The sequence below is a fragment of the Hibiscus syriacus genome, unplaced genomic scaffold, assembly GCF_006381635.1.
Source record: "Hibiscus syriacus cultivar Baekdansim isolate YM2019G1 unplaced genomic scaffold, ASM638163v2 tig00000218_pilon, whole genome shotgun sequence".
NCBI lineage: Eukaryota > Viridiplantae > Streptophyta > Magnoliopsida > Malvales > Malvaceae > Hibiscus > Hibiscus syriacus.
Window position 1 is genome coordinate 367,921 of NW_024061774.1, and position 27,739 is coordinate 395,659.

General features: G+C 34.0%; 3 protein-coding genes across 4 annotated transcripts; all 3 read left to right on the top strand.

Annotated features, from left to right (window-relative positions):
* The first annotated feature begins 3,526 nt into the window (after positions 1–3,526).
* Positions 3,527–4,686, top strand: LOC120144456. The gene is made up of 2 exons (XM_039158529.1): positions 3,527–3,758; positions 4,169–4,686. Exons 1-2 carry the CDS (start codon positions 3,527–3,529, stop codon positions 4,684–4,686), a joined length of 750 nt encoding a protein of 249 aa, XP_039014460.1.
* Positions 4,687–6,790: 2,104 nt separating this feature from the next.
* LOC120149091 (glycolipid transfer protein 1-like) lies at positions 6,791–9,470 on the top strand. 2 transcript variants are annotated; one of them, XM_039162016.1, is made up of 7 exons: positions 6,791–6,883; positions 7,225–7,370; positions 8,244–8,299; positions 8,404–8,534; positions 8,660–8,795; positions 8,932–9,063; positions 9,282–9,470. In XM_039162016.1, the coding sequence occupies exons 2-7, from the start codon at positions 7,253–7,255 to the stop codon at positions 9,312–9,314; spliced, it is 606 nt and encodes a 201-aa protein (XP_039017947.1). In that variant the 5' UTR covers positions 6,791–6,883; positions 7,225–7,252; the 3' UTR covers positions 9,315–9,470. The 2 variants fall into 2 exon arrangements, with proteins under 2 accessions (XP_039017947.1, XP_039018004.1); XM_039162073.1 differs by lacking the exon at positions 6,791–6,883 and adding an exon at positions 6,907–7,017.
* An 8,511-nt stretch (positions 9,471–17,981) lies between these two features.
* On the top strand, positions 17,982–19,183 carry LOC120144549 (CRIB domain-containing protein RIC5-like). The gene is made up of 4 exons (XM_039158618.1): positions 17,982–18,088; positions 18,181–18,281; positions 18,410–18,488; positions 18,873–19,183. Exons 1-4 carry the CDS (start codon positions 18,043–18,045, stop codon positions 19,181–19,183), a joined length of 537 nt encoding a protein of 178 aa, XP_039014549.1. The 5' UTR covers positions 17,982–18,042.
* Positions 19,184–27,739: the final 8,556 nt, after the last annotated feature.

Genomic DNA, 27,739 nt, shown 5'->3' on the forward strand with positions numbered 1-27,739 from the left:
ACTTCTTTGCCTTTTTCGTAGGAGAAGAATACCCTTTCTTGATTATCATCCAAGCTTCCATATCAAATGCTTGGATAAATATCATCATAAACCTCTTCCAACGACGATAATTTGTTCCGTTGAAGTGTGGAGGCACGTCAATTGGTATGGATTCTTCCATGGAGAATGAACCGGAAGTGGACGCCATCTTTATCGATTTAACTCTTTCTGAATCGACTCAAGAGGTGGTTAAACCTTCAAATGAGTGAGGCTATGATACCAATTGTTGAGTTAATCGATCGATGGAATCAGCCAAGAGGGGGTGAATTGGAAATTAAAAAGTTGGTGGAAGCTTTTGTAGAAAATTGAAAGTAATTTGCACAGCGATTTAAAGTGGTTCGACTTTCTCAGCCAAAGTCTACGTCCACTACCTTAGCTATCCACACTAAGGATTTTCCAACAAATTCACTAATTTGTTCTTTCTTTTGAGGACAAAGAGTAACCTTACAACTCCCTCAAGAATTATATCCTAATTCTTGAGCACACTCTTTTTCAAAGAGAAATACACAAATTTGCAAACTTACAAGGAAAAACTCACAAGGCAATATGTTTTTACAATTCTAGAACAAGATAAGAACACTCAAAGATAATTACAAATGAGCACAAATTGTGTTCTTGAAAGAAAAATGAATATTGAAGGAAAATTGACTTGATTTGCACAAACTTGGTGTTTGATGCTTTCTCTCTTGTTTCTCTATGATTTCTTCTTGATTGTTTTTGATCAATGGCTTCAGAACTTGTTTAAATACTCCTTCAAATAATTATGAACATTGGGGATGGTTAGTGGAGTCAATATAGCCGTTTAAGTGTGAAAACAATTAATAAAATCAGTTGGGAGCGTCTGTGCATCGATGCATACCCATGGTGCATTGGTGCATCAAGTGTAAAATTCAAATATTTTGACCGTTGAACCCTTAGTGCATCGGTGCACTAAGAGTGCATCGATGCATGAAATGCATTTCATGTTTCAAAATAGCCAGAGTGCATCGATGCATGGCTTGTGCATCGATGCATCAAATGCATTCGATGTTTTCATAAAATCCTGAGTGCATCGATGCATGGTATGTGCATCGATGCATAAAATACATTCGATGTTCAATTTATTCCATGGTGCATCGATGCATGGATTGGTGCATCGGTGCATCACTTTGAACAATTGATTTTAGGCTTGATTTTGGTTCAAAATACTTTGTGAAAATTGTTTCAAAAATATATTAAGTAATAAACACAATTTTACACATTTAGTAAGGTTTGAAATTGATCTTGAAAGACTTGGAGTAATAATTTGACATTCGATTAATTGAATCGAATATAGTTATAAAAATCTTTTGTAAAATCTTAAAATTCATTTATACTTAGTTTGTTATATTGAAACATCAAAATGTTTTCAAAAATCTCCCCCTTTTTGATATAACAAAACATTTTAGTAATTTTAAGATTTTCTTTGAAAATAAATTTTGAAAATCAAGTTTGAAATTACTCCCCCTTACTTTAACACTTCTCCCCATAACATTTAACATTTCTCCCCCTTTTTGTTAAATCTAAAAGACTCTAAACTAAGTATAACTTAGTTTATTATATCGAAACATCAAAATGTTTTCAACAAAGGTTTTAAGCAAAAATAAGGTATTGACTACAATGAAATTTTATCTCCAGTCGTGAAACTGTCTACAATTAGACTGGTGTTGAAAATTGTAGCTGCAGAGAATTTACATCTTGAGCAGTTAGATGTGAAGACAACTTTCCTTCATGGTGATTTGGAGGAAGAAATCTATATGAGACAACCAGAAGGCTTCATAAAAGCAGACAAAAAAACCTGGTATGCAGGTTTAAGAATAGCTTGTATGGTCTAAAACAAGCTCCTAGACAGTGGTACAAGAAGTTCGATAGTTTCATGAGTAGCAGTGGTTTTATCAGATGCCAAGTAGATCATTGTTGCTACATCAAGAAGTTCGACAACGGTTTCATTATTTTATTGTTGTACGTTGATGACATGTTCGTTGCAGGTTCAGACATACAAGAGATTATAAACTTGAAGCAAAAATTGTCGAAGCAGTTTGCAATGAAATATATGGGCGCTGCAAAGCAGATTCTTGGGATGAGGATTAAGAGAGACACAAAGTCGGAGACTTTGATGTTATCACAAGCTGAGTACATCAACAAAGTACTATCCAGGTTCAACATGCAAGATGCTAAACCAGTAAGTACACCTTTAGGTGTTCACTTTAGACTCTCCAAAGAACAGTCACCAAAGACGGAGGAAGAACGTGCACACATGGTGAAGGTGTCGTATGCCTCAATAATTGGAAGTCTGATGTATGTCATGGTTTGTACCATACCAGATATTGCTCATGTAGTGGGAGCTGTTCGCAGGTACATGAATAATCCAGGCAAGGTACACTGGGAAGCTGTCAAATGGATCCTCAAATATCTGCGGGGTTCTACAAACAAAACACTTTGTTTTAAAGGTGGAGATACGATACTGATAGGCTATGTAGATGCTGACTTAGCCGGAAATGTTAACATCAGAAGGAGCACTATACACTACAGGGTATGTCTTTACTCTAGGAGGAACCGCAGTGAGTTGGGTTTCTCAACTACAGAAGATAGTTGTTCTCTCCACAGCTGAAGCAGAATATGTCGTTGTTACGGAAGCCAACAAAGAGATGATTTGGCTCCAAAGTTTCTTGGAAGAGTTAGGCAATAAACAAGAAAACAATGTCTTGTATTGCGATAGTCAAAGTGTTATCCATCTAGCAAAGAATCTGTCTTTTCATTCCAGGACGAAGCACATACAATTATGGTATCATTTTATCCGGTCTCTTCTGAAAGATGGGATTTTGAAACTTGAAAAGATTAGTGGAGCTCAAAATCCGGTAGACATGTTAACAAAGACGGCGATCACGAACAAACTGAAGTTATGTTCAGCTTCAGTTGGCATGCTAGAATAACAAGACTAGAAATACTATTGCATTGATCGAGGTGTGAAGAAAGATTAAAATCAGTCTTCAAGTGGGAGATTGTAAACTAAAAACAAAATGGTGGGGGTGCATTTTTTCAACAAAGGGGGCACCAAAGTTGACGCCCCAATTTTTTAATTAAAATTGTAATCAGGTTACTTATATTTTAGTCCCTACATACTTTAGGGTATTTACAAGATTAATCCTTAAGCTTCAACTATAAATACCCTAACTCATTTAGCTTCAAAATCATCCTAAATAATTTTTTTCTCCCAATACTAGAGAGCTTTCTTGTGAGTAGTGAGTGTTTTGTAAACACTTATAATTTTTCTCTCTTTAGTGAAAGATCTACAGCAGTCCGGAGACGTAGGCAAAATTGGCTGAACTCTGTTATCAATTTCGAGTATTATTTTTTCGCTTTTAATTCGCATTCTCACTAATCTAGTTATAGGGAAATTACTCGTTTATTTCCCAACAAGTGTAATCTTGTTGTCCATAAGAAGTGCATTTCAATGCCCTACAAAATCATGATAACACGACATCCTCATATGATTTCTCATTCATATTCTCTTCAGGAAGATCATTTTTCAGATTGGAGGTGTAGAATTTGTTATGAGGAAGTCGATACAAGGTATGGCATTTACTATTGTTCTGCATGCGGTTGTAATTATATTGCTTATCTACATTGTGCTACCAATAAAGCAATTTGGGATGGAACAATTGTCTTAGAAGACAATGATGAGATCTGCAAGGAAACATGTTATTCTTCTTTGAATTTGATTATGGAAATCGTCGAACAAACGAGTATCGTAGAGCAGATGGTAGCGACTGAGATCAAACACGAGTGTCATGATCACAATTTAAGACTCAGTTTTAGTGGAGAGATAAAAAATGATAGTCAGGGTGTATGAGGCCTATAACAACTCCTTTTTATAATTGTGATCGATGCAAGTTTTTCCTCCTTAAAGATTGAGATGAATTGTCTAGAGAAAAGCGACACCCATTTCACAAGCATGTGCTAACACTCACAAATTCGTACTTGAGCCCAGCAGATGGCTATTCAATATGCTATGGTTGTACTCATCCATACAATGGATTTAGCTACCGATGCTTCAATGAAGATTGCAAATCACACTTTAAATGGGACATTAGATGTATTTCACTATCAGATACTCTGGAGAATCCATGTCATGAACATTCACTCTTTCTTGTCCACGAGTCTCCAATGAAGTGCAGTGGTTGTTGCAAAGTAATAGCCCAAGGTCGTGTTGCATATAGAAGCATGAAGCATTGTGATTTCACTTTAGATATATTTTGGGTGACGCGACCACTCACAGCTTGGTATAAGTATGATAGACATCCACTTACTCTAAATTATTCTGATGATTCTAGTCCTTCTCAACATTATTGTGATCTGTGTGAGGATGAACGCAATCCTAATAACTGGTTTTACTACTGTGTTGATTGTGATAACTCTCTTCATTCCGGATGCGCTCTCGGGAGTCCTCAATTTATGAAGCTTGGAAGCAAAGTCAAATATGGTAATCATCCACATCCATTAACTATTGTGAAAAACATTTGGAATTGGCCTCCATGCAAGGTATGCGGTAATATTTGCAATGGACTAGCCCTGGAATGTAAAGAATCTGAATGCAACTTTACCGTCCACGATTGGTGCCGTTTGTAGTGATATTCCACTCAAGTTTATCAACTTCAAAGGTTGTTTTGGTTTTTCATATCTACCCTGTATTATGTTATTATTGCTTAAGCACTCCCAAGATTTTATCATTAAATGTTAGAGTTTGAATGTGTTCCATATGTTAAATGGACTTGAATTTTTATTTAAGTCATTTTAAATTTTACATATTTTTTTTGACAAGATAGAAGTCATTAGTTTTATTAAAAACAGAAAATATCTAAATTACAGTGAAAGTTTACAACCACAATCGTAAACTAAACACATAATAACGACATTTTACTATAATCATTAATACAAGAAACTAACCACTTAAGGTCACACAAGGAAAAGGTTAAAAAAACTTAATCAAATAAACTCGAGTAAAAGACAAGTAGAAATAAATCTTACCGCATTGATAAACGAACCATACATAAGAGGGGATGCTTACCATGTCACAAAGTTAATAGAAACAAAAACATTTTTTTTGCATACTTGTGTTGGACTTACCCGGGTAGTCTCCAAGGGCATGTATCCCATTGTTGGGGGTCGAGCGATGACTATTTCTTGCATGGTATTGAATTAGACTTCCGATCTAGAAATTCATGTCAATGAATCTATCTTTCTTGTTAGAACATTGTCCTAGATTTGGTAAGATATTTCCCAAAAATATCATCATCGGCACCTCATCTGAACCTATCACTTGCCACAAGTTCAAGAGAGGACTTAGCAAACTTTCAAATATGTTGACAGACTGTGGACATACATGGATGTTTAAGTAGGAGAAAGGGGGTTTCATCTTGGCTGGTTTTTTTTTTGTATGTAGGTGTTTAATGTTCACCGCACAAATTGTTGATGGGAACAAGTATGCCTTGTCGATCTTTGGCGGTTCACCCTTCTAGTTTGGGCAGAGAGCCACGACCAGTGAGAGATTGACTGTTGGTCGGTGTTTATCTATTATAGAGATAAAGGCATAATGAAATACAATATTAAAAGAGAAGGAAAAGCGAGAGGGTTATTCTAGGTAGAGAGTCCAAGAGTTCGAGAGAGAGCATGCTCACCTTTCAGCCTTTCCTCAGGGCATAAGTACATTGACTATAGGATAGCTGGAGTCAGGCCTAGGGTTACCATGCTTGATAATAAGTTGAAAGAATATGAATATATGACTATCACCTATCAGATTTAGTTGTTGAAGGTCATATAAAAAATGAGGATCATGGACTTCATAGAGCGATCCCAAAGGAGGGTGAATCGGAATATGGCAGTCTCCAGGGAACTTGTGGAAGCTCTGCTTAAAGGGTACAGTCTTCTGGGGGTCTTTATCAACGGAGATTTGGTAGTTTTTGGAGAGTCTTTTTTGTAGGCATAACATTTGGTGTTCCACTCTCACTGTACTAATTGTTTTTTGGGAAACAAGTTAATCTCGTCGGTCTTTTATAGTTTACCCTTTCTGCTTTGGATGGAAAGCCACGAATGGTAAGAGAATAGCTATCGATCATTGTTTCTCTATGATAGAGATGAAGGCATAGTGGAATATGTGAGTAAATGAGAAGTAAAGGGAGAGGGATTGCTTTAGGTAGAGGGTCCAAGATTTCAAGAAGAGATTGCCCCCTTTCAGTCTTTCCTTGAGGAATAAATACCCTGATTATAAGGTGCTTGTGTTAGACTCAGTGTCATCATGTCAATGTCAATTAATAAGTCGGCTATGTAGATATGTCTAAGACTAAGGAGAGCAATTCTGGAGGGTGATCCAGAGATAGCGTAGTGTGTCCGAGGAACTTTTGAAAACTCATCTCAAATGATGTGGTCTTCTGAGAGTCTTTATATCAATGAATATTTGATAGTTTCCAAAGAATATTCTCCGGAGGTATAACAAATGTGTTTTGATATAGGATTGTTGATATAGTCATGATGCCTTAAGTGTTTATCGGAATACTTAGAGAGTGGATAATTCCAAATTTGTTTAGTATGACGCGTGCCTATAATATAATGAAATTGTGATGTGTCAAAGAATTGTCCAAGTCCGATCAGCTTTGTAACATTGGATCTTACTTTGCGACCCAAGTCCAATTATATGAAAGCCTGGTATACACCCTGAAACGTTCAGTATGTACTGCATCGCTGTACGTGAAATCGACATGCAAATAATAACTGTTCTCTGTTTTCTTCAATATCTTTTCTCAACCTAAAACGAGAAAAATCTCTCCAGGTTTTTTTTTAATCGAATCAAAATATAAAACCCACAATTTTAAATTGTTTATTTATTTTTTAATTCTTCAGAAATTATCCATTTTCTCTTGTTTTCCTGTTTTAAGTACAATAAAGCCGCGTAATTTGATCTAGGTTTATATATTCTCGATCTGATCAAAATTTACAATTTGTTGCATGATTATCGGAACGGTTTTTTGGTTTATTGAGTAAAAAAATGTTACTTTGGTGATTTGAGAAATAAAAAATATGGGATTATCTTCACTGGATCTTAATTCTTAAAGGAGTTGAATTTAAGGGCATGATTTTTAAGTCTGATGGAATTTAATTTGATTGTTGCAGAGGAAAGAGTGCGAAAGCTTTTGGAGCAATGGAAAGAACAGTCTTTACTCCATCATTGGAAGGAATGCAGCATATCAGATCTCCACAGGGAGAAATGCTTACAAAGCCTTTCCTTGAAGTCTGCAAGTTGATTTTGCCAATCATAGGTTTGTTTTTCCACGGTACCCTTGTTTTAGGTTAATGGGTTATTGTTAGCTTTTGTTAAGCTTGTTAGATTTGTTAGCTTTTAGCATCTACGTCAAGTTCAAACTTTATGGAAATCTGTGGACTATTTAAACATTTCAGCAGCAACTTTGTGATATTTGGAGAAAAGATTGTAAGCAGGGATGGATGGACTAAGGGGGAGCGTGTTGGGTAGTCGCCACCTAAAAATTTCAAATTCTTATATGTTTTAGAAATTTTCTTATAATTTAGATTAAAAATGTTTTCGCCTTTATAATTTTATAAATTCGTCCCCTACATAAAATTATACATTGAGTGGTGTTGTCAAGGCGCTTGTGTCACCTAGACACATATTTGTAAGAAGATAGGTATAAAAAAAAACCCATCTAGTTGAAGTTTTCTTTAATTTCTTTTATTTTGCACCTTCTTTATTGGATATACCTTTACAGGCAAAAGAAGGGATAGTATCAAGCTTTCTGCTTCTCAACTTTTTTTGAGCATCCAATTAGAACAAAGGAAATCATGCATATTAACTAATAAAAAATTGCTTGTTTTGTAAACATGACATACCTCACTTTAGAATTTATTATGTCTTAAGCTATATGTACACACACATAAAAGCTTTCACATATATATGCACTTTCCTTCAATTAGGATAGCATTCTGATTGCATCTTGCAAATGCCTGATAATTTAGCCGATAATACTATCTTTGGGTTGTCAAATATTGTATTTGAAAGTGCAGATGGGATCAATGTAGTGTCATTTGGATGTTGAAGGTGTGCATTATGCAGGGGATTACTGGCTTTCTTTATTGATGGATACAATGTTGATTAAACCTCCACGTTACTTTTGCAGATAAATTTGGAGCTGCTATGGCCCTGGTAAAGAGTGATATTGGTGGTAACATATCAGTAAGATGTTTATATATGAGCCTGTGATATTGGCACATAAATTGTGCTATTTTATTTTGCAACGACCATGTATTAGTCAATTACTGCGTTGCTTCTGTCTTCAGAGACTGGAGAAAAAGTACGAATCTGATCCCACTAGATACAACTTCTTGTACAATATGGTGAAAGAAGAGTTTGAATGTAACTCAGCAAAAGGATCAACTAGTTGTACCAATGGTATTCTCTGGTTGACAAGGTACATTTTACATGTACTTGCCGAAATTCCAATGCAATTGCAGAATCTTATCTTAGTTCTCATATATTTCATCCCCATGTACTTGACAATCGGGAATTTTATTACAATTATTTGATGATTTTCAGAGCAATGGATTTTGTTGTAGAATTGTTCCGCAACTTACTTGCAAAGGCAGAATGGACAATGGCAGAAGCTTGTACAGATGCCTACTGCAAGACCCTGAAGAAATACCATGGATGGATTGCTAGCTCAAGTTTCACAGTAAATACATTTATTTTTTGTTTTCACCAATGAACAACCTGAGTCGAAGATTGAGCATCCTTTTCTTTTTCTTTTTGGATATTTGAGAACTGAATTGCTTGTTCTATATCATTTTGAGGGAAATGCTGGATGACAGGTTGCTATGAAGCTTGCACCAGATAGGAAGAAGTTCATGGAAGTTATAGGTTCTGAGGGAGATGTTACAGCGGACATGGAGAAATTTTGTTCGACGTTTCCTCCATTTCTTGAGCAGAATCATAACTTTCTGGTAAAAGGATTTGCTAAGAGATGAATCTTTCTTTCTATATCTCCATTCTATGTATATGCAACTGTCATGTCCTTTGATCTTTGAGAATGATAGCATGTATAAGGTTGAAGGGAGAAATATACATGTATAACTAGCCGAAAAATAAGCCTAAAAAAATAATAAAACGCATATTCCATTATGAGAATCAACTAACAAAATTTATATATATATTGATGTAGGCTAGGTATGGTTTGGATGATATGAAGGCTTGATGATGGGAAGAATCAAATGTTTAATGACGAGGAGGATACAATGGCCTTTATTTACTTTGTTTTTTTTTTTGTGATCTTGGTTTCAGGTTCTAAACGTTTGAATTATATGAATAATTAATGGAATTAAGGTTGAAAGTATAGTAGTATTTACCTTTACTTGTTTCCATCACTTTCAAAGTAGTGCTAATTTTGTTATTTAATTCGTCGGAGTTGGTACAATAAAATCAATATGAAGTTGGAATCTGGAACCGAATACTCCTATGCTTCTTAGGAAATGGGAACTGAATTTGAAGAATTTGGAATTCAACTTGGACCGCTTTCCTATTTAGGTTTAATTATTTCACGTCCCTATTGAACTCTTTACTCAAAAAGGATCAAGTTACATTGTTAGTGTTCTAGGGAATTCCTCTACATGGATGGCATTATGGCATCGAGGAAGAAACTCGCTTATGCTAAGGTTTGTATTGAGGTAACCCTGATCTTAAGCTCTATCGTTATATTAATGTGATACTTTGTAGTGGAATTGTAGTACCCATTGGGGTGGTGGTTCCTTGGTTTCCGGTTGGGTGTACTACTTGTAGTACCTCTTCCCACTCTGATAAGGCTAGTGCAAATAGATGCGGGAAAGGTTAGAAAGTTTGGAGGCCAAAGCAAATAGGGGACTCTTTTGAGAGTGATTCTTTGTATTGTGATACCTCTGCTATTCAAATGGGTGTGAATAGTACTAGCGGTGAGAAGTTTGAAGCCCTTAGTGATGTCTCTAATTTGAACAACGTAATTGAATTTTGACAGGGACTCTTTAGTGATGTCACCCTTCTGGTGATGTGGGATTTTGATAGTGTTGTTGAGGTTAGGAACATTGTGCCTCACATACGGAAGGCGTGTGCTTGCGCCTTTAAAAACCAATGTCTCAAATGAAAAGTAAGGGGAAATGTTTAGGGAAGATGGAGGCAAAGCTTCACCAACTTTAAATATAAATTTGAGATGCCTGCTAGAGCAGATCTAGAAAATCCCCCTCCTATTGTTCATGAAATCCCCTCAAGGAAGCCTCGGGCAACTGCTCCTAGAGTTGCAAATTTGTTGAATGAGATCAAATCAAAAACGAAAGGTCAATTGAGAAAGTTACAAAGTGTGGAGAGGGTGCTGTCATTTCAATTGAAGGTATTTTTTTTTCTAATCCCTCTCTATGATTATTTGCTTTTGAAACATTAGGGGTTTAATGCATCCAATAAGGAAGTAAATGTTATGAAAAGGATGAATAAGTTGAATGTTGATGTTCCGTATCTTTTGGAAACTAGAGTGAAAGAGAACAAAGCTCAAGATATTGTTACTAAACACTTTGTTGATTAGAATGCCCCTTTTAAATATAATTTCAATTGTAATGGTAGGATTTGGGTACTTTGGAAAAATGGTTCTACATTTTAGTGTTTGTCATTGTAAGTTATGTATCGTCTCTAGATAAAACCTTAGAATTATCTTGTAAATATTAGTATTTGAGTTTATTTCCAACTCTAATCTAATTTGTAGATAAGGATAAAGTTCACTTAGCTATGACTCTTAACTCAACTCTTGTATAAAAATTATTGTACAGTTTCTATTGAAAGACAATAGTGAATAAAATTTCTCTTCACCAGTAAACATATTTTCTACATGGTATAAGTTTAGGTTAGATCTCACCTCATCATATTCCGACCACAATGGTTTCTCAACCTCTTCCGAGGTTGTTGTGAACTGGCAATCTTCCAAACAACTGTCTTCGTGTGATTCTCAGGGCCATTTTGTTACGGTTCCTACTATTAGCAGTAGTTCGTTTAATTAACAACAGATGGAGGAGCTTCTGTAACTGTTTGGAAAATTAAATTCTTCTTTCGAACCCAAGCATGTGTATTGTGCGCGACAGTAGCATCTCTTTGGCTCCGTTGACATCTTCGCCTGTTTTTACTTTGTGGATTGTTGACTCTGGGGCGAGTGATCATATGACCAAGGATTTTAAATTATTTTAGAATTTTCACATAGCAGTTTTTTCTTCTAATATTCAAACTGTTGATAGTTCGATTTTGGCTATTGCGGGGAGTGGCCCTGTTTGGGTAAACCCGCGTATTATTTTACATTCTGTATTTTATGTTCTGAATTTGGCTTGCAATCTTTTTTGTGAGTAATTGTCTGCCAACTTTTGTTGCACTATTTGTTTTAACTCCGATATTTGTGAATTTTAGGATTCAAGCTCGAGGAAGGTGATTGGCAGTGCTAGGCTTAAGGTGGACTTTACATTTTTTACACCTCTCCTCTCATTCAGACCCATGCCAACTTTAGTATTTTCTCTCCTTTTGTTTCGATTTTTCCATTGCATAATGATGTTTCGGTCGAGATATTTTTATGGCATTTTTAGGTTAGACCATCCTAGTGTTTCCTATCTAGCAAAATTGTTTCCGAAGCTATTCATTAATAAAATTCTTCCTTCTTTTCTTGTGATATTTGTCACATTATCAAACAAACCCGAAGTATGTATCACTTTTCTTCATATCACTTTTCCAAACCTTTTACCATTATACACAATGACATTTGGTGTCCTTTTTATGTCAAAAGCTTAAATATGGTTCGTTTGTTTGTTTCATTTATTTATGCTCATTATTGTACTATGTGGACTTTTCTCATGCGCAATAAATATGAGGTTGGTGATATTTTCAAATGATTTAGCAAGATGGTTGAAGTTCAATTTCAAAGTTTTATTGAGATTTTTAAGTCACGTAATGGTAGTGAATATTTTTCACTCTTTGGGGTCTTTCTTTCAGGAAAAGAGGATTGTATATATCACTTATGCCAATTCACCTCAAGAAAATGGGGTAGCTGAGTGTAAAAATTGTCATCTTCTTGAGGTTACCGAGTCACTTTTTTTCTATTATCTCATTAACCATACGCCTAGTAAGGTTCTTCAATTCCAGCGTCCTAGGGATGCCTTTACTCGGTTTTTACCCATTTTAAAGTTTTGACTATTCGTGTTCCTCTTTTAGTCTTTGATTGCACTATTTTTGTTCACAACTATACCATATCCAAGTCTAAGCTCGATCCTAAAGCGATTTGGTGTGTCTTTATTAGGTAATATTCTCACCAAAAAGGTCATTGATGTTACTGCCCTCAAACTAAAAAGGCTTTTTCTTCTAGGGATGTTATCTTTCTTGAACATAAATATTTTTATCCAAGTCTAAACTCTAGGAGAGCGTGAGTAAGTTTGAATTTCGACCTTTCCTTGTTACTACCGAACTGCCAGTCACCTTGTTTCCATCCGAAAACTACCTACATTCAACCAACAAGCTTTGACACCACGAAACTACAAAATCTTGAATACCACACACCAAAACACAGAATCATGAAAACCATATCGACTTATATCAAACCATGAACCCAGAAAATTCTCCTAAAACACCAAGTCCACCTCGTTCACCGCTTATCTCTCAAACCAAAAAAAAAAACCTTCTGTATAAATGAAGGCCAAACCACATCCCAATTATCTCCATACAACCCATTTACTACTAAGAACCAAAAGCAGGTTTCAATCCCTTGAATAGTAAAGAAGGGGATTAGAGTATGCCTAGTGAGTAGGATGTCTTGGTTGATACTAGTGAGTTACCAATTGCTCAAAGAAAGGGAATATGACGATGTACAAATCATCCTATTAATAAGTTTATGGCTTATGATAAACTAAATCATGGTTTTAAGAATTTTACAGTGAAGGTAGATAGCATTCACATTCTAGACCCAGTGGAGGAAGCTTTTAAAATTCCAGAATGAAAGAATGCAGTGGAATATGAACTTTCGACACTTGAAAGCAATAAAACTCGGATTATTGTCGATCTTCCTAAGAACAAAAAATCAGTTGGTTGCAAATGGGTTTTACCGTAAAATCCAAAGCGAATGGTAGTTTTGAGCGATATAAGACCAGACTTTGGCAAAATGTTTCACTCAAACTTATAGTGTGGACTATCAAGAGACTTTTGCTCTAGTTGCAAAGCTCAACACGGTAAAAGTGTTACTATCCTTAATTGTGAATGAGGAGTGGGTGCTTAATCAATTAGATATCAAGAATGTATTCCTAAATGGTAATCTTGAAGAAAAATTTACATGCGAATTCTACCGGGAGTACAAATAACATTAGGAAACCAGCAGGGATGGAAATTGTTAAAATCGTTATATGGACTAAAACAACCTCCTAAGGCTTGTTTGACAGGTTTAATATTATACTTTTACGAGATAACTACAAGCAGTGTCAATCTGATCATATACCGTATTTATAAAGACTACACCAAACAAGAAAAATGCAATCTTAATTGTCAATGTTGACAATATCATCATCAGGGTAATGATTTTGTGGAGATTGAGAGATTGAAAGAATTATTGGCAAGAGAGTTTGAAAACAAGACTTGGAGACTTTACGATATTTCTTGGGCATGGAAGCAGTTTGATTGAAAAAAAAGTATTGTTATCAACCAAAGTATATTCTATACTTGTTTTTGAGACTAGAATAATTGGTTGTAAGCCTTCGGAAACTCCCATAGAATCTAATTAGAAGCTACGCAAGGAAGGTGGTCCCATAAATAAATAGCAATATTAAATGTTGGTAGGTAAGCTCATATACCTATTTTTAACTAGGCCACACATAGCTTACTATGTTAGCATTGTGAGTCGATACATTAATGATCCTAGAGAAGAACATTTAGAAATTATGTACCGAATTCTAAGGTTTGAAAATGACTCTCGGACATAGGTTAATAATTAGAAAACATGAATATAGAACAATAAAGATTTTTTTCCAGATTATAGCTGGGCTGGAGAGTCAACATACAGGAAATAAGGGGCAATCCCGATACCTCTATCCACCTCTTCAGTCCTTCTCTCCACCGAAGTGGTGATTAACAACGCAACCTTTTCGCAATCAATCGAGTGGAAGCCATTTTCACCCAGAGCTTCAAAACAGCCCCATAATTCAGCTAACCTTCTGCAAGTAATATGATTCCAGCAAATAAGGGGCAATCCCGATACCTCTATCCAAGTAGCTCTTGGCACTTTCAAAGGTAATTCATACCACATCCAAACCTCTGCAAAAATTTAATTTAGATAGGACCAGTCAAGATCTTCCATCGTCATGAAAAGATCATCGTCGCCTATGACTATCAGGAAAGTTTTCCCACCCGTTCGATAAACTTTATTTCGCCAAGCCCCATTTCTCCAATCTATCTCTGATACTCCGGGTACTACACACCGTAGCCATCTCACCAACCAAACACCTCTTATCTTCAAAAGCTCATCCTTCTTTACATGACCAACTATCCTCTTCTTTTTCACCTCCTTTTGCCATCTTGTACTGCCAGAGCCCTCTCCTTCCTTCTCGATAACTTTATGAACTGTTTGGGCTTTCTTAGATATAATATATATGATCTATCTAAAATGATATATTAAGAAATGAAAAAATGAAAATGATAAAGAGCATCCGGATGAAAATGATGTAACATTTTCACAACCATTATCTTATATTTGCCACCAGTCAAGCATAACAAAATTGCAGCCAACTTAATCAAAATAACTATTTAAAGGTGACAAGACCTTGTACAAAGTTAAGAGCCGTTATTATATTAAAAACTTTCATTAATTATTTTTCTTAGAAAAAACCTTCAAGTCAGATTCGTTAAAAAATACCTTTTAAACTGTCATGTAGAATTATTTCGAGTTTCGTAAAATACGAAGTCAGATTTCGCGTTTTGTAAAAAGCGTGTTTCATATATTTATTATTTGGTTCACGAAAAAGATTAATACCAGAGAATAATATTTTTCCAATATTAATATTTTTTGTTAAAATGATGGGAATGATATTACTTTCAAATTATTATATATTAAATCATTTTCACCACTTAGGACAATAATACCTCTATACTAATGAATTATTTTTATAATGATCCTTCTCAATTCTTATATTTTTCACCATACTCAAAACTTAAACATAATAATAATATATAAAGAGTTTACTTTAGTCAAATATTAATAAATTTTAGTATTTAAAATTATTTTATATTTTTAATATTCAATATATTAATTATTTGTAATTTTATGAGGTGAAAATAATATTATTATAAAAATATAATTATTTTAAATAAAGCTAACGTTAAGTTATTAAAAAACCCGACATGGAATAAAATATATTTAAAACAGATTGCACCTCAATAATAGAATCAATAGAACCTTTGTAAAAAATGAGCAAATCATCATCAAAACATAGGTGGCTGGTGTCTCTGCTAATCAGTGTGTTGCTATAAGGGAGCTTACTGGTTTTAAGTTGGGAAATCTCCATGTGAGATATCTGGATGTTTCATTGGTAACTAGAAAACTTCCTGTGAATGATTGCCAAAGTCTTATTGATAAGATAAAGTCAAAGTTGAATTTATGGGCTAATCGACATCTCAGTTTTGCTGTCAGATTGCAACTTGTTCGTGTTGTTTTATTCAGCATAGCTAATTACTGATGCATGCAGCTTATTCTCCATAAATAGTAATTAGGAAGATCGAGTAATTTTGCTCTCGTTTTTTTTTGGAAGGGTTCTGATCTGCCTGTTAAGGGTGCTTGAGTCAATTTGAGACAGGTATGTTTATTAAGATCTAAAGGGGAGTTGGGTGTAAAAGATATTGGTGGTTGGAATAAAGCTTGTAATGAATGTTCCCTCTAGGTGGCTTGGATTCGTGCTTATGTGATCAGGAATGCAGATTTTTGGCAGATGGTTATTCCAATCAATGCAAGTTGGAGATTTAGAAGCATTTTGAAATTGAATCTTGCTATTTCTCATCTATTTGTTGATTCAGGTAGTGATCTTAAAACTGGACATATTTGGGAGGATTTACGTGTTAAATTCCAAAGGTTCCATGGCATAGTCTGGTTTGGTTTCCAGGACGTATTCCCACACACAATATCATTGTGTGGATGGCTATTTTAAATAGGCTTCCTACCCGGGTAAGACTTTTGAGAATGGGATTAAGCATTGACAATGATAAGTGTGTGCTTTGTGGTGCTAAGGCTGAGACTAGAGATCACTTGATCTTTGATTGTGGTTTTGAGAGAGTTATGGGGTGATATCCTTACTTTGTGTGGTGTAACTCGTAGGGTTAGTTGCTGGGATAGGGAGTTGGCATGGGTTGTTCACTGTTTTAAGGGGAAATCTCTCTTTGTGATGGTGTTTAAGCTTGCTTGGGCTGGTCATGTGTATGACATTTGGAAGGAGAGAAATAGTAGGCTTTTTGGGTCAAAGCTAGATTGGTGGGTGATGTGTTGAAGGACATCAAAGAAACTATTTAAATTCGGCTGAAAGGATGGGGCTATCAACAGAGCTGATCCTAAGAATGATTCCCTTTGTGTGAATTTGGATATTTCTTAAGGTTGTGGGGGTTCACTTGTAATGGTTGCTTCTTTTACTGTTTGTATTAGCATAAGTTAAATTGTTGTTTATGTAGCAGGTATACTACTTTTCTTGGGTAATGAAAATGGAATTATCCAAAAAATTATTAAAAAATAGATATTATACATTAAAATATAATATCTTTGCCCACTAGAGACCATAATATTATTTTTTCATGTTAAATTATATTTTATATAAATAAATACGATAGTTATGAAAATTATTTAAAAATATAAGTTTAATATACTAATTATATATCAAATGTATTTTTCTCAAAAGTTATATTGTATAACAATTAAATATTTCTATAAATTTTCATTTAAATATTTATAATTTAGTATTAAATTTAAAATATATCAAAAGGTTAATTTAGTAAAATATAATTTAAGTAATCTTATATTCTTTCAATCAAACATTATAATTTTACAGTCCTGTTAAACAAAGCAAACAGAGTAATATAACATATAATGTTACCCTCTAATAATGTTATTCTCAAAAATAATATTACATTCCGTTGAACCGCCCCTGAAATCTACCTGCATCCCCTGTTCATGCTTCTTGAGGGCGATTAAGGGAATGATTTCTTCATATTTACTGAACTCGTTTTCTGTCATTTTCCTTGATACTGTAACAGTGCTGTTGGGTCTCAATGTATTTTGCTAGGGGACATCTTCTTAGATAATAAATTTTAAACGTCTTTATGTGTATATAAACAATGTTACCCTTAAATATCATATTTAATAAATTAAGTTAATAGAAATAAATCAGAATTTTGACTCACACATTGGCGGAGGATTTGCCATTCATTTTTCCTGGAACCGTTTTTCCCTCGCATTCACTAAAATAAACCTTTAAAAAAAAAAAGAAAGAAAACAAAAAGTAGGCAATGCTTCTAGTGGGAGAGACCTCTTAATGTTCATCTTTTCTACGACTTCAAACCAATGCAACAATCAATAAAATTGGAGGAGTTCAATCTCCTCTTCTCTCTTTTTTTCTTCTTCTTCCATTTATATATTTTCCCAACAGTTTTAGATAGTTTATTTGTTTTCATGCATATATGATATACCATATGAATCAATAATGTACAAAGAGATTCCAGATTTTAAGAGCTTTTGATTCCCAAGTTGTAGGTATGTTTTTCATGTTTGTTATCTCTAATGTATATAATCTTTATATACTTTTTTTATATAATTTTCAAGATTCTTTCTTTGTTTTTACTCCACCTCTGAGATAATAAGCATATCTCTTATTTCCATTTGCAAACTAATCTGCCATTGTTGATTACCAGCCAAAATGAAGGGTTTTCTAAGAGGTATAAAATACGTTTCCCACATTTTTGGTGAGTACCCAGATTTTTCCCCCTTATTTATTATATATATGATTTGTTTAAAACATTATCTGTTGATGTGGAGCAAATTAACAATTATGCAGAGGGTGAAAAAGAACCAGAAATGCAAATTGGACTTCCTACAGATGTAAAGCATGTTGCTCATATCGGCATGGATTGTCCTACTGTAGCTAAACCGAGTTGGGTATGTTGTCGTTTTTTTCTTTTTATTCGAGAACATTGCAATTATCGTGAATGTGGACGTAACAAATGTAAATTTCGAAGGATATTTGTCACGAAATATGACAATTTATTTATTTTTAATCCATACAGATGAATGAGTTCAACTCTGAGATCCCAACATTAAATCCTTCAAATGGTGATCAACTACAACTGCTGCCTCCTCCTCCAGGTTTGCTTCTTTTTCGTTTTTAGAATAATCAAGCACTTTATAATCATTTGATGTGATTCGAATTTAATAGATTTCGTCACAATTCAAGTTATAGTAGATTTTCTTTTACAAAGAGATCGATCCTTTCATAAATGATAAATTCCTCTTAAAAAGATTGAATCTCAAGGTTTTTTCTCACATTACAAATAAACGATGAAAAATAAACAATTTTTTTCTCATACGGATAAGTTTTTTCGTTATATAAATCGATCCCAAGGTTATGAAACCATTATTCATGAGTGAAACACAGAATTTGATCCAAATAAAAGATGAAAGATGATATTTTATATTATATATAAAATAATATGAGAAGATTACAAGACTCCATAATCTTTTTTGGTGCAGGAAGTCAGGACTCATTGTCAGGTAACGGCAGTGAGAAGCCAAAGAAGTCTGGAGGCAAACAATCAGTAGGAAGTAGCCCATCTGCGGGGTCCGAGAAGAGTACTAGGCGCCAACGTACGCCGGAAGAATCTGCTAATCGAGATCCATCTTCCGATGAAAAGCAGCAACGACGTTCGAGTCATGACACCAAATCATCTTCTCAAGTACCTGACATCCCCAAAAAATATCGGCAAAAGAAATCAAAGAGATCGTGTGGCGGATCGGAGGCATCTCTGTCGCCGGCCGTATCAAATTTTGAGATCAAAGCATGAAAAGACTGGATTACTTTGTAGAGGATTATAACATCAACCACGTTACATACAATCATATACTTTTCTGTGTGTGTCTTTTCCCATGCCCATTTCCGGGTAAAAGTAGATTAACATTGCATCAAAATGTATGCTTCCATTAAAGTTTTCATCTATATATATGTCTGTTATAATTACTGCAACTTTAGTTTGCATGTTTTCCAGCAAATATAATAGTAATATGTAGACCAACACGGATCATCTTCTTAAAAATCGTGTCCTTCCCTCATCAGACCAAAATAGATACAAATAAACGTTGTCGTTTAGATTTGGATTTTGGATTAACACGTTGTCGTTTAACTGCAGTTTATTACGTTTAATGTTTGAGTGGTACGGTGTCGTTTTAGAGTTTTAGTCTTTTGTTGGCGTTGGAGTTTAATTAAAATGATGTTGGGCTGAAAACCCTGAATGTTCCTAGGGTTGACTATCTATAAATTGGATGGGAATTTTCTTTTGTTTAATTGCACTTAAAATCCTCAATTTTTTTAAAATAATAATATAATTTTTGAATTTATTTTATATTTAATTAGAAAAACATTTAATATGGATTTTTAACTAATAAAAATCATTGTTAATCATAATAATTGATAACCGTCGTTTTGTTATCAAAATAATTCCGGCTTATTAATTAAATAGAAAGGAAAATGTAGTATAGAAAAGCATGGTCGATCCACAGAGACTATGATTTTTATGATTTAGTAAAATTGTTTCTTGATTTTAGGAAAATATAAAATTCCAGGTAAAATTAAAAATGTATAAAAAAAGAAATAATTATAAAAGAAAATAATAAAATAATAAATAATTAATTAAAAATAGCAATAAAGATACAAATAGGGTTTTAATTATTTAAAGAAGCATAATGAGATAAAAATTAAATAAACAAATAAATAAAATAAATAAATTGGGTTAAAGAAAACTTATAGTGAAAGTAGCCTCAAACTTCAGCTTTGTCTCAAATTCCTCGGATCATCGAAACAGATTTTTACTTCAAGATTCACGTCGGTTTACAAGGACAATTCTTCGCTGCCAACTCGAATTGTGTCGTTTCAATAATAACTGATTCTGATCTCAGTTTCCTCTTAGCAAACAATTTTGCTAAGTGTGTTCTCGTGAAGTTGAGTATGCTTCAATAAGCAAATCCTTCTTCAAACGTTAACCATAACAATATCCAGACTAATGTCAAAATAGTTTTGATTTGAAAAGTGAGCTCAGAAAACAAAGAGAAAAATCTGAAACGATTTAAGTACCTTACAATTCTCACGTTTGGAATTGAGTCTTCGCTTTAGTCTTCGGCTTGAGAGAAAATTAGCTAAGCATGACCAAAGTCATACTTAGCATAATTGAAAAGTATGCGAAAAATAGAGAGAAAGCTAGAGAGAAAAATAAGATATTATTCTCAGATGAGAGATGTGGTTTTAGGCTTACCCTGAGAGAAATTCCTAAAAACAAGCTAAAACAGCTTAAATCCCAATTAAAACACTTAAAACTATTTAAACTAAAATACCTAAAATAATAATATTTTAAATCCTAATTAAAATACTAAAACCTATTTAAACTAAAATACATAAAACAAAGATAAAATATAAAAATAATATCCTAAAACTTAATTAAAACACTAAAACTTATTTAAACCAAAATACCTAAAACAAAGATAAAATATAATGTTTAAAATATTATCCTAAAACTTGAGTTTAATCAAATCCGAATTCCAGCCAACTTTGATTCCGAAAATAAAAAAAACTGCAGAATTTTGTCCTTTTTGTGCAATTCCCAAAATCTGACGTCCTACACAGAAAATGAATCAAAACGAACAATTAAACCACAAAAATCAATGATTAAGGATTAATTTAAAGAAAAATATTAACTAAATTAAGTACTTATAAAATTCTCCCTCACTTATTCAATGCTTGTCCTCAAGCATTCATAAATTAACATATCAAAATCATAAGTTGTCATCTTCAATTTTAATTTATTCCTCAAACTTCCAATCGAACTAAGTCATGATATTTTTCGAATTCAAGTTACGATCAAGAAAAGATACAACCAAGAAAATTTAAAGTAAGCAAGATATCACAATTAATTGCCAACTTCAATGAAACATGACTTAATATATCACAAAGATTCACACATATCTGCTCAAAGTGTTTGGGGTAAATGAAATCGTTCAAACCGAAACTAACCAAAATATTATAATAGGTTTGGAATCCAATCAAGTCTCCACTACGAAAAATGAACATAATGCAATAATCAAGGGGTCTTTAAACAAGGTGTAACGGGGCTTAGGTTAGGGTAGGGAAAATGCCGAAAAGAAAGGTTTAAAATACCGAAACAATATATCAAAATAATTAAGAACAATCCATGAATTAACATGAAGCGTAATGAATAACAAAACAAGGAAAAAAGAATAGATGAAAGACAATTGAAACGATCGATTTTTCTTTCCTTTTTTCGAACAAGGGTCTGTTTTTCCCCTTTTTCTTCATGCTATTTGAAACATTGAACAACTTGTTTTTTTTTTTGAATTTTTTTCAAAATAGTGATTTTTCATTTTTTTCGTGGAATAAGAATGATACAAGATCTCAAGTCTCGGTAAGAGTCTAAAACAAAGAAAGAGAAATAGACTCAAATTTGGTTCACTAGTGGATATATAAACAGGTAGACTTTTTGGGAAAAGTGGATTTATCCTAGGTTCCCCTATCACATTAAAATATTAAATTCAACATGTAGTCTCGATATGCATTGTGATTACAAGTTCTAGAACATCCTAATTAGTTCGGCACACACAAGTCAAACAACGAGCAATAAAGAAAATGTATGTTTGTTAGGCCCAAATCTCACAAGAAAAGTTTATGTGCATTGAGTCAAGTTTATCTCTATCGACAAAAGCCTGAAATATCAATACTCAACAAAAATTCACTAGCTATATCAATCACCAATCATGCAAATTAAATTCGATCAAAAATATGGTTATAATCCAAAAGGAAGCAAGAGTATAAAGCGAAATTCAAGACTAGAAACCGATAATCCCAACATATAAACATCAGAATAACTAAATTTCAATCAATTAAACAAATCAAGGAAAAATTTGACGACATGTTTTTCCTTCCCCATCACTTATTCCGTTTTGTTCCAAAACGTATATCAAATTTAAAAACAAAGAGAATGAAAAGGAATACTCCCCAATCTAGTGGCGACCGCGACAGCGGCCACGTCGAGATGAGCTGTTGTAGAGTAGAATGTCCGATACTACACTGTTCTGTTCGAACTTTTCTTCACAGATCGAACCAAATCTATTTTTTTTGCACTGTTTTTTTTGCACTGCACTGTTCGAATATGCTGTGTATTTTTCTATACTGTTTGAATCAAATCAATTTTTTCTGCACTGTTCTGTTCGAATTTTTCTACACAGTTCGAACCAAGTCAGTTTTTCTGAATTTTTTTCGTTAAATATTCGATCGGAATTCGAATCTGTTCAGAGAAAAATAAAATAATTCAAAATAAAATAAATAGAATGAAATATAGTTCGGTTTGAACAGTTCTTGGTTCTATCTTGCTTAAAATTCAAGTAGGAATAACGCCGTACCTAAAAAAATCAAAGAAAAAAATCATAAAAATAAAATTGAAAATAAAAATAGAACAAACGAAAAATAAAAATAATATTGAGTTGCCTCCCATCAAGCGCTATTTTTAACGTCGTTAGCTTGACGACCTGATTCAGACTATATGTTTCGAGAGAAATACTTCCTCCACTTCATACATTTTTCCAAATAAGAACTTCCTTATGAGAAATTCTACAATCATATAATTTTTTTATTTTCTCTTGTAGATTTTGGCTTTCTCATAGGCTTTTCTTCGAATGTTTTTTAGCTTTAAAAGCTTATCCGAAATAATAACCGATGAAGTAGCATTTTCTCCTAAAAAGTCATTCTTTAAGTGTTTCAACATTTTTTTCAATTCTATCTCAGGTGCTTGCAAGACATAAGGTAAAATTTTAGTTTTAGAGGAAAATAAAAATAAATCAGAATTGATTGAAAAAATATTTTCAAACTCCATTTTTTCCTCTTGTGGCAAATTTCAAGATCCCTGGAAAGATTAGATTCAATATATTCATCAATTAAAGTATATAAAATATCAACATAATTAATTCTTTCAACTCGATCCGGGTATTTCATTGCTTTGTAAACATCAAATTCAGCGATCTCACCATCAAATTCCATTGTCAGTATGCCACTTCTAACATCGATCTTTGTATGTGCGGTGCTTAGAAAGGGTTGGCCTAAGAGTACTTTGGAATAAGTATCTGACCTATCATGTTCTGTGTCAATGACATAGAAATCTGCAGGAAAAAATAATACATCGACCTTTACTAAGACATTTTCCATCATTCTCACTGGATAGATCACGGACCGATCAGCCAACTGTATGGTTACTCCCGTTTCCTTCAAAGGCTTGTTAGTAATCATTTTATAAATAGATAATGGCATAACGTTAATTGAAGCTTCTAAGTCACACATTGCACGTTTAATTTTAAAATCACCTATTTTGCAAGGTATAACGAACATACCTTGATCCTTCATCTTTGGTGGGAGCTTTCTTTGAAAAATTGAAGAGACATGTTCTCCCAAATTTACCTTTTCGTACCCTATTAATTTCCTCTTTGTGGTGCAAAGTTCTTTTAAAAAATGAGCATACCTTGGTACTTGTCGAATTACTTCAAGAAGAGGTATGTTGACTTGAAATTTTTGGAACACCTCTAAATTCTCCCTTTCTTCAGCTCTTTTATCACGCTTTATCAGTCTTGATGGGAAGGGTGGTGGCGTGATTTATGAGAAGAAAGAAAAGGATGTGAGTCAGGCGTACCTTGTATTTCTGAAGTTAGTGTGTCCTTTTGTTCTTTCTGATGTGCCGCTTTTTCTGTTGGAACTTCGGGTGAGATAACTTTTCCACTTCGGAGTGTAATGGCACTAACATTCTTTCTCGGATTTAACTCCGTTTGAGAAGGTAGTCTTCCTTGTGATTTAATTTTCCCATAATTTGAGCTAGTCGGCTTACTTGGTTATCTAACTCTTGAAGATGTGTTTCGGTTTGGCTTTGGAATTTTTCCTGGGATGCAATGAACTTTTCTTGTGAAATTACTAACTTCCCTATGAGTTCCTCCAATGATGGTTTTTTTATTTGCTATTGAGGAGGATAAGTTGGTCTTTGATTTGTCGCATAGCTGAAGTTTGGGTGGTCGCGCCATCCTGGATTATAAGTATTGTTGTATGGGTTGTATTGTCATGGAAAGTTCCCTACGAAATTGATTTCTGCATTGCCTCCTTCTTATATCAGTGGGCAGCAATCCGTCGGATGGTCTAGCTTTGTGCATATCGCATATGCTCTTGTTGCTCCCGATTTTGCTGCAACAAGTGAATTAACTACTTCAGATAATTTTTCTAACTTATTCTCAAGGGAAAAGTACTTGCCTCGTGAACCATCGGCTGGGTTCACTTGAAAATTATTGAGAGTTGGCTGTCATGGTTGAAATCAATTCCCTTGCTGTTGTTGGGGTCATGTTGACCAATGCTCCTCCACTGGCGGCATCCACCATTTTCATCTCTATTGGTAAAAGACATTCATAAAAGTATTGAAGTAACGTTTGCTTACTTAATCCGTGTCATGGACAACGTGCGCAAAGTTTTTTAAATCGTTCCCAATAGTCATAAAGACTTTCTTCGGTCTTTTATTGAATGGAAAGAATGCTCCTTCGTAACTCGCTTGCTTTAGCCGTTGGAAAAACTTGTCAAGAAAAATTCGATTCATGTCAGCCCATGAATTAACTGAATTTGGAGGTAAATAAAATAATCAATCTTTAGCCAAGTCAGCTACAGAGAAAGGGAAAGCTCTCAATTTAATTTGATCTTCGGTAACTCCCTGTGGTTTCATGCTAGTGCAAACCATGTGGAATTCCAAAAAGTGTTTGTGTGGATCTTCAGTGGGAAAGCCGTAGAAGGTGGGAAGAAGATGAATGAGTCCAGTCTTTAATTGAAACGGAGTCCCACCACTAGAAAAATTGATGCATAATTACATCTGAGTGACTGGTTCTGTGGTTAGCTCTCGGATTGTTTGTTCTTCTTCTACCATCGGGATGTTGTATGTGTCTGCTTCAGAGTTTTTCTCTAAATTTGATTATGTTTCTGAACTTTTCTCTTGTCCTTCTTGTCTTTTTCTCTTTTCTCGAAGCGTTTGTGCGTGGATTCTTCGTGCTCGTGCTTCGATCTCCGGATCTAGATCTATTAATTCACCTGGGTTTCTTCAGGTCATAAATCAAAAACTAGAAAAATAAATCAGTACTTACCGTTAGTCCCCAGCAACGGAGCCAATTTGATAACCGTCGTTTTGTTATCAAAATAATTCCGACTTCTTAATTAAATAGAAAGGAAAAGATAGTATAGAGAAGAAGGGTCGATCCACAGGGACTATGGTTTTTGTGATTTAGTAAAATTGTTTCTTGATTTTAGAAAATGATAGAATTCCAGGTAAAATTGAAAAGGTATAAAAAAAGAAATAATTACAAATAAAAAAAGAAAAATAATAAAATAATAAATAATTAATTAAAAATAGTAATAAAGATAAAAAAGGGGTTTTAAATTATTTAAAGAATGCGCCTCGCAACCAAACTAGATCATCATTTGCATCGACATTGTTAAAACTACTTTAGGGAGACAAATAACTTCATCACTCCTTACTAACAACTTGGCTTTGTCCGACCCACAGAGTCTAAGACACCTCTCCTGATATTTCAGTTTAACATCATGCTTAAACAATCAGTTCATGTCAAAATTCACATCATACTAGAAGGATAGCTTCATCAAATCCATTAGAAATGTTTGACCCTAGATCTCTATCCTACTGGTGCCCTCAATGATCCAGAAGTACTACTATTAACACTAGTCACCACAAGCAAACAGTGCTATGATTTTTGAATTTGGGAGGAGTAGGTCATGACTTTCCTCCAGAGTCCCAGTCTCACTTAGGTGTTGACCGGCAAGGACCCAAGAAATCTTGAGTCATCTTATTTTGGCCGCATAACCCCTTAGACTCCTCAACGTCAAGCTTCTTTCTTTAGTGTCTTGGCTTGTACGATCAACTCACTAAATATCTTTAGAGGATAAAAAAATAGGTACATTTGGATGTCAACTAAAACCCTATTTGAATAACCTACATGACGCCTCAGTCGCTACCATATCTAAAGCATACCTACTCACCAATAGGAAATCATGCTCACATTAGAACGTTATGTGACTCCCATGAACTAGATGTACAAGCTGCTCCCTCAAATTATCCATATGTGACTCTTCAATATACGCTTTGCGAAACTCAACTAATAAGTAATCCCATGTTTTTAACTCAACTACAACCTCATCTTATCCATATGTGAATCTTCAATATACGTTTTGTGAAACTCAACCAATAAGTAATCCCATGTTTTTAACTCAGACTACAACCGCATCTTAACAATGTCCCAATAATGCGTGCATTGCCCTCAAGAAGAATGGTATTACAGTCTCTAATATATGTTGGACTGCCTCGCATTTGTCTTAAGGTTCACTAGGTAGCTCTTAACCACTAGTCAACTGAGATCAGGTCATTCTCACTCGAGCCATAAAAGTCAATAGTACAATATTATTAGATCTCAAATGGGATCTCATATGGTATATCTGTCGAAGCTTTCAGCATAGCTCACACCAGAAGGACAAGAATCGATTCAGATTAATAAAATAAGCTATCTCCCTAATCCCGACATCCCCCAAAAGGTCTGTATCCAGAGAATCTAGGATAAAATCACAATCTGAACCATCATCATCGTGAGAGCCTTGGCTCTCATATCTACCCTTATAACTATGATCTTAATCAGACATAGTGAAAAAAAAATATACAAGAGAAGTATACAAAGAAACATCATCAGGATTCCAGTGTTGGATGAGTGCAACTTGAACATATGAGCTTGTATTCTCTAGAAATCTTATTATGACCATCTGGTTATCTACAATCGACTTAATCTAGGTTATGATACCATTAAATGTAATTTCTTAAATTCAATTTGATCGAATTCAAAAAAAATTCAAATATCACACAAAATCACCGAAATGTATAATTTTCTCTTTTAAAAAACTTCAATACTCACAATATTTAAAAATAATCTTCTCATCATAATAAATAAAATAAGAAAAAATCTACAGTGCTCGGCGAGCAACGATGAGCACCACTAACGACGAACGCCATTAATTTACTTTATAAAAATTTAAATTCTAAATGACTCGATATATAATTATAAATTAGTTAAAAATTTAAAGATAGATTATTTAAAATAAAGGATAAACTATACCAGTAACCACCTAATTATTGCCCATTTTTTTACCAATATTTTTGAAATTTTATCAATCAAGTCGCTTAACTATTTAAATGCATATAATTAAGTCACTTGCCATTAATATTTAACGAAGAAGCTGATGTGGAAGTTAAAATATTTGGTATAAT

Excerpts from the sequence above, each read along its gene's own strand:
- LOC120144456 (XM_039158529.1), top strand. The coding sequence starts at position 3,527 with ATGATAACACGACATCCTCATATGATTTCTCATTCATATTCTCTTCAG. Across the intron at positions 3,759-4,168 it reads TGAGATCTGCAAGGAAACAT|ATACTCTGGAGAATCCATGT; the intron begins GTTATTCTTCTT and ends TTTCACTATCAG.
- LOC120149091 (XM_039162016.1), top strand. The coding sequence starts at position 7,253 with ATGGAAAGAACAGTCTTTACTCCATCATTGGAAGGAATGCAGCATATC. Across the intron at positions 7,371-8,243 it reads GTTGATTTTGCCAATCATAG|ATAAATTTGGAGCTGCTATG; the intron begins GTTTGTTTTTCC and ends TTACTTTTGCAG. Across the intron at positions 8,535-8,659 it reads GGTATTCTCTGGTTGACAAG|AGCAATGGATTTTGTTGTAG; the intron begins GTACATTTTACA and ends GATGATTTTCAG.
- LOC120144549 (XM_039158618.1), top strand. The coding sequence starts at position 18,043 with ATGAAGGGTTTTCTAAGAGGTATAAAATACGTTTCCCACATTTTTG. Across the intron at positions 18,089-18,180 it reads ATACGTTTCCCACATTTTTG|AGGGTGAAAAAGAACCAGAA; the intron begins GTGAGTACCCAG and ends ACAATTATGCAG. Across the intron at positions 18,282-18,409 it reads CTGTAGCTAAACCGAGTTGG|ATGAATGAGTTCAACTCTGA; the intron begins GTATGTTGTCGT and ends TAATCCATACAG.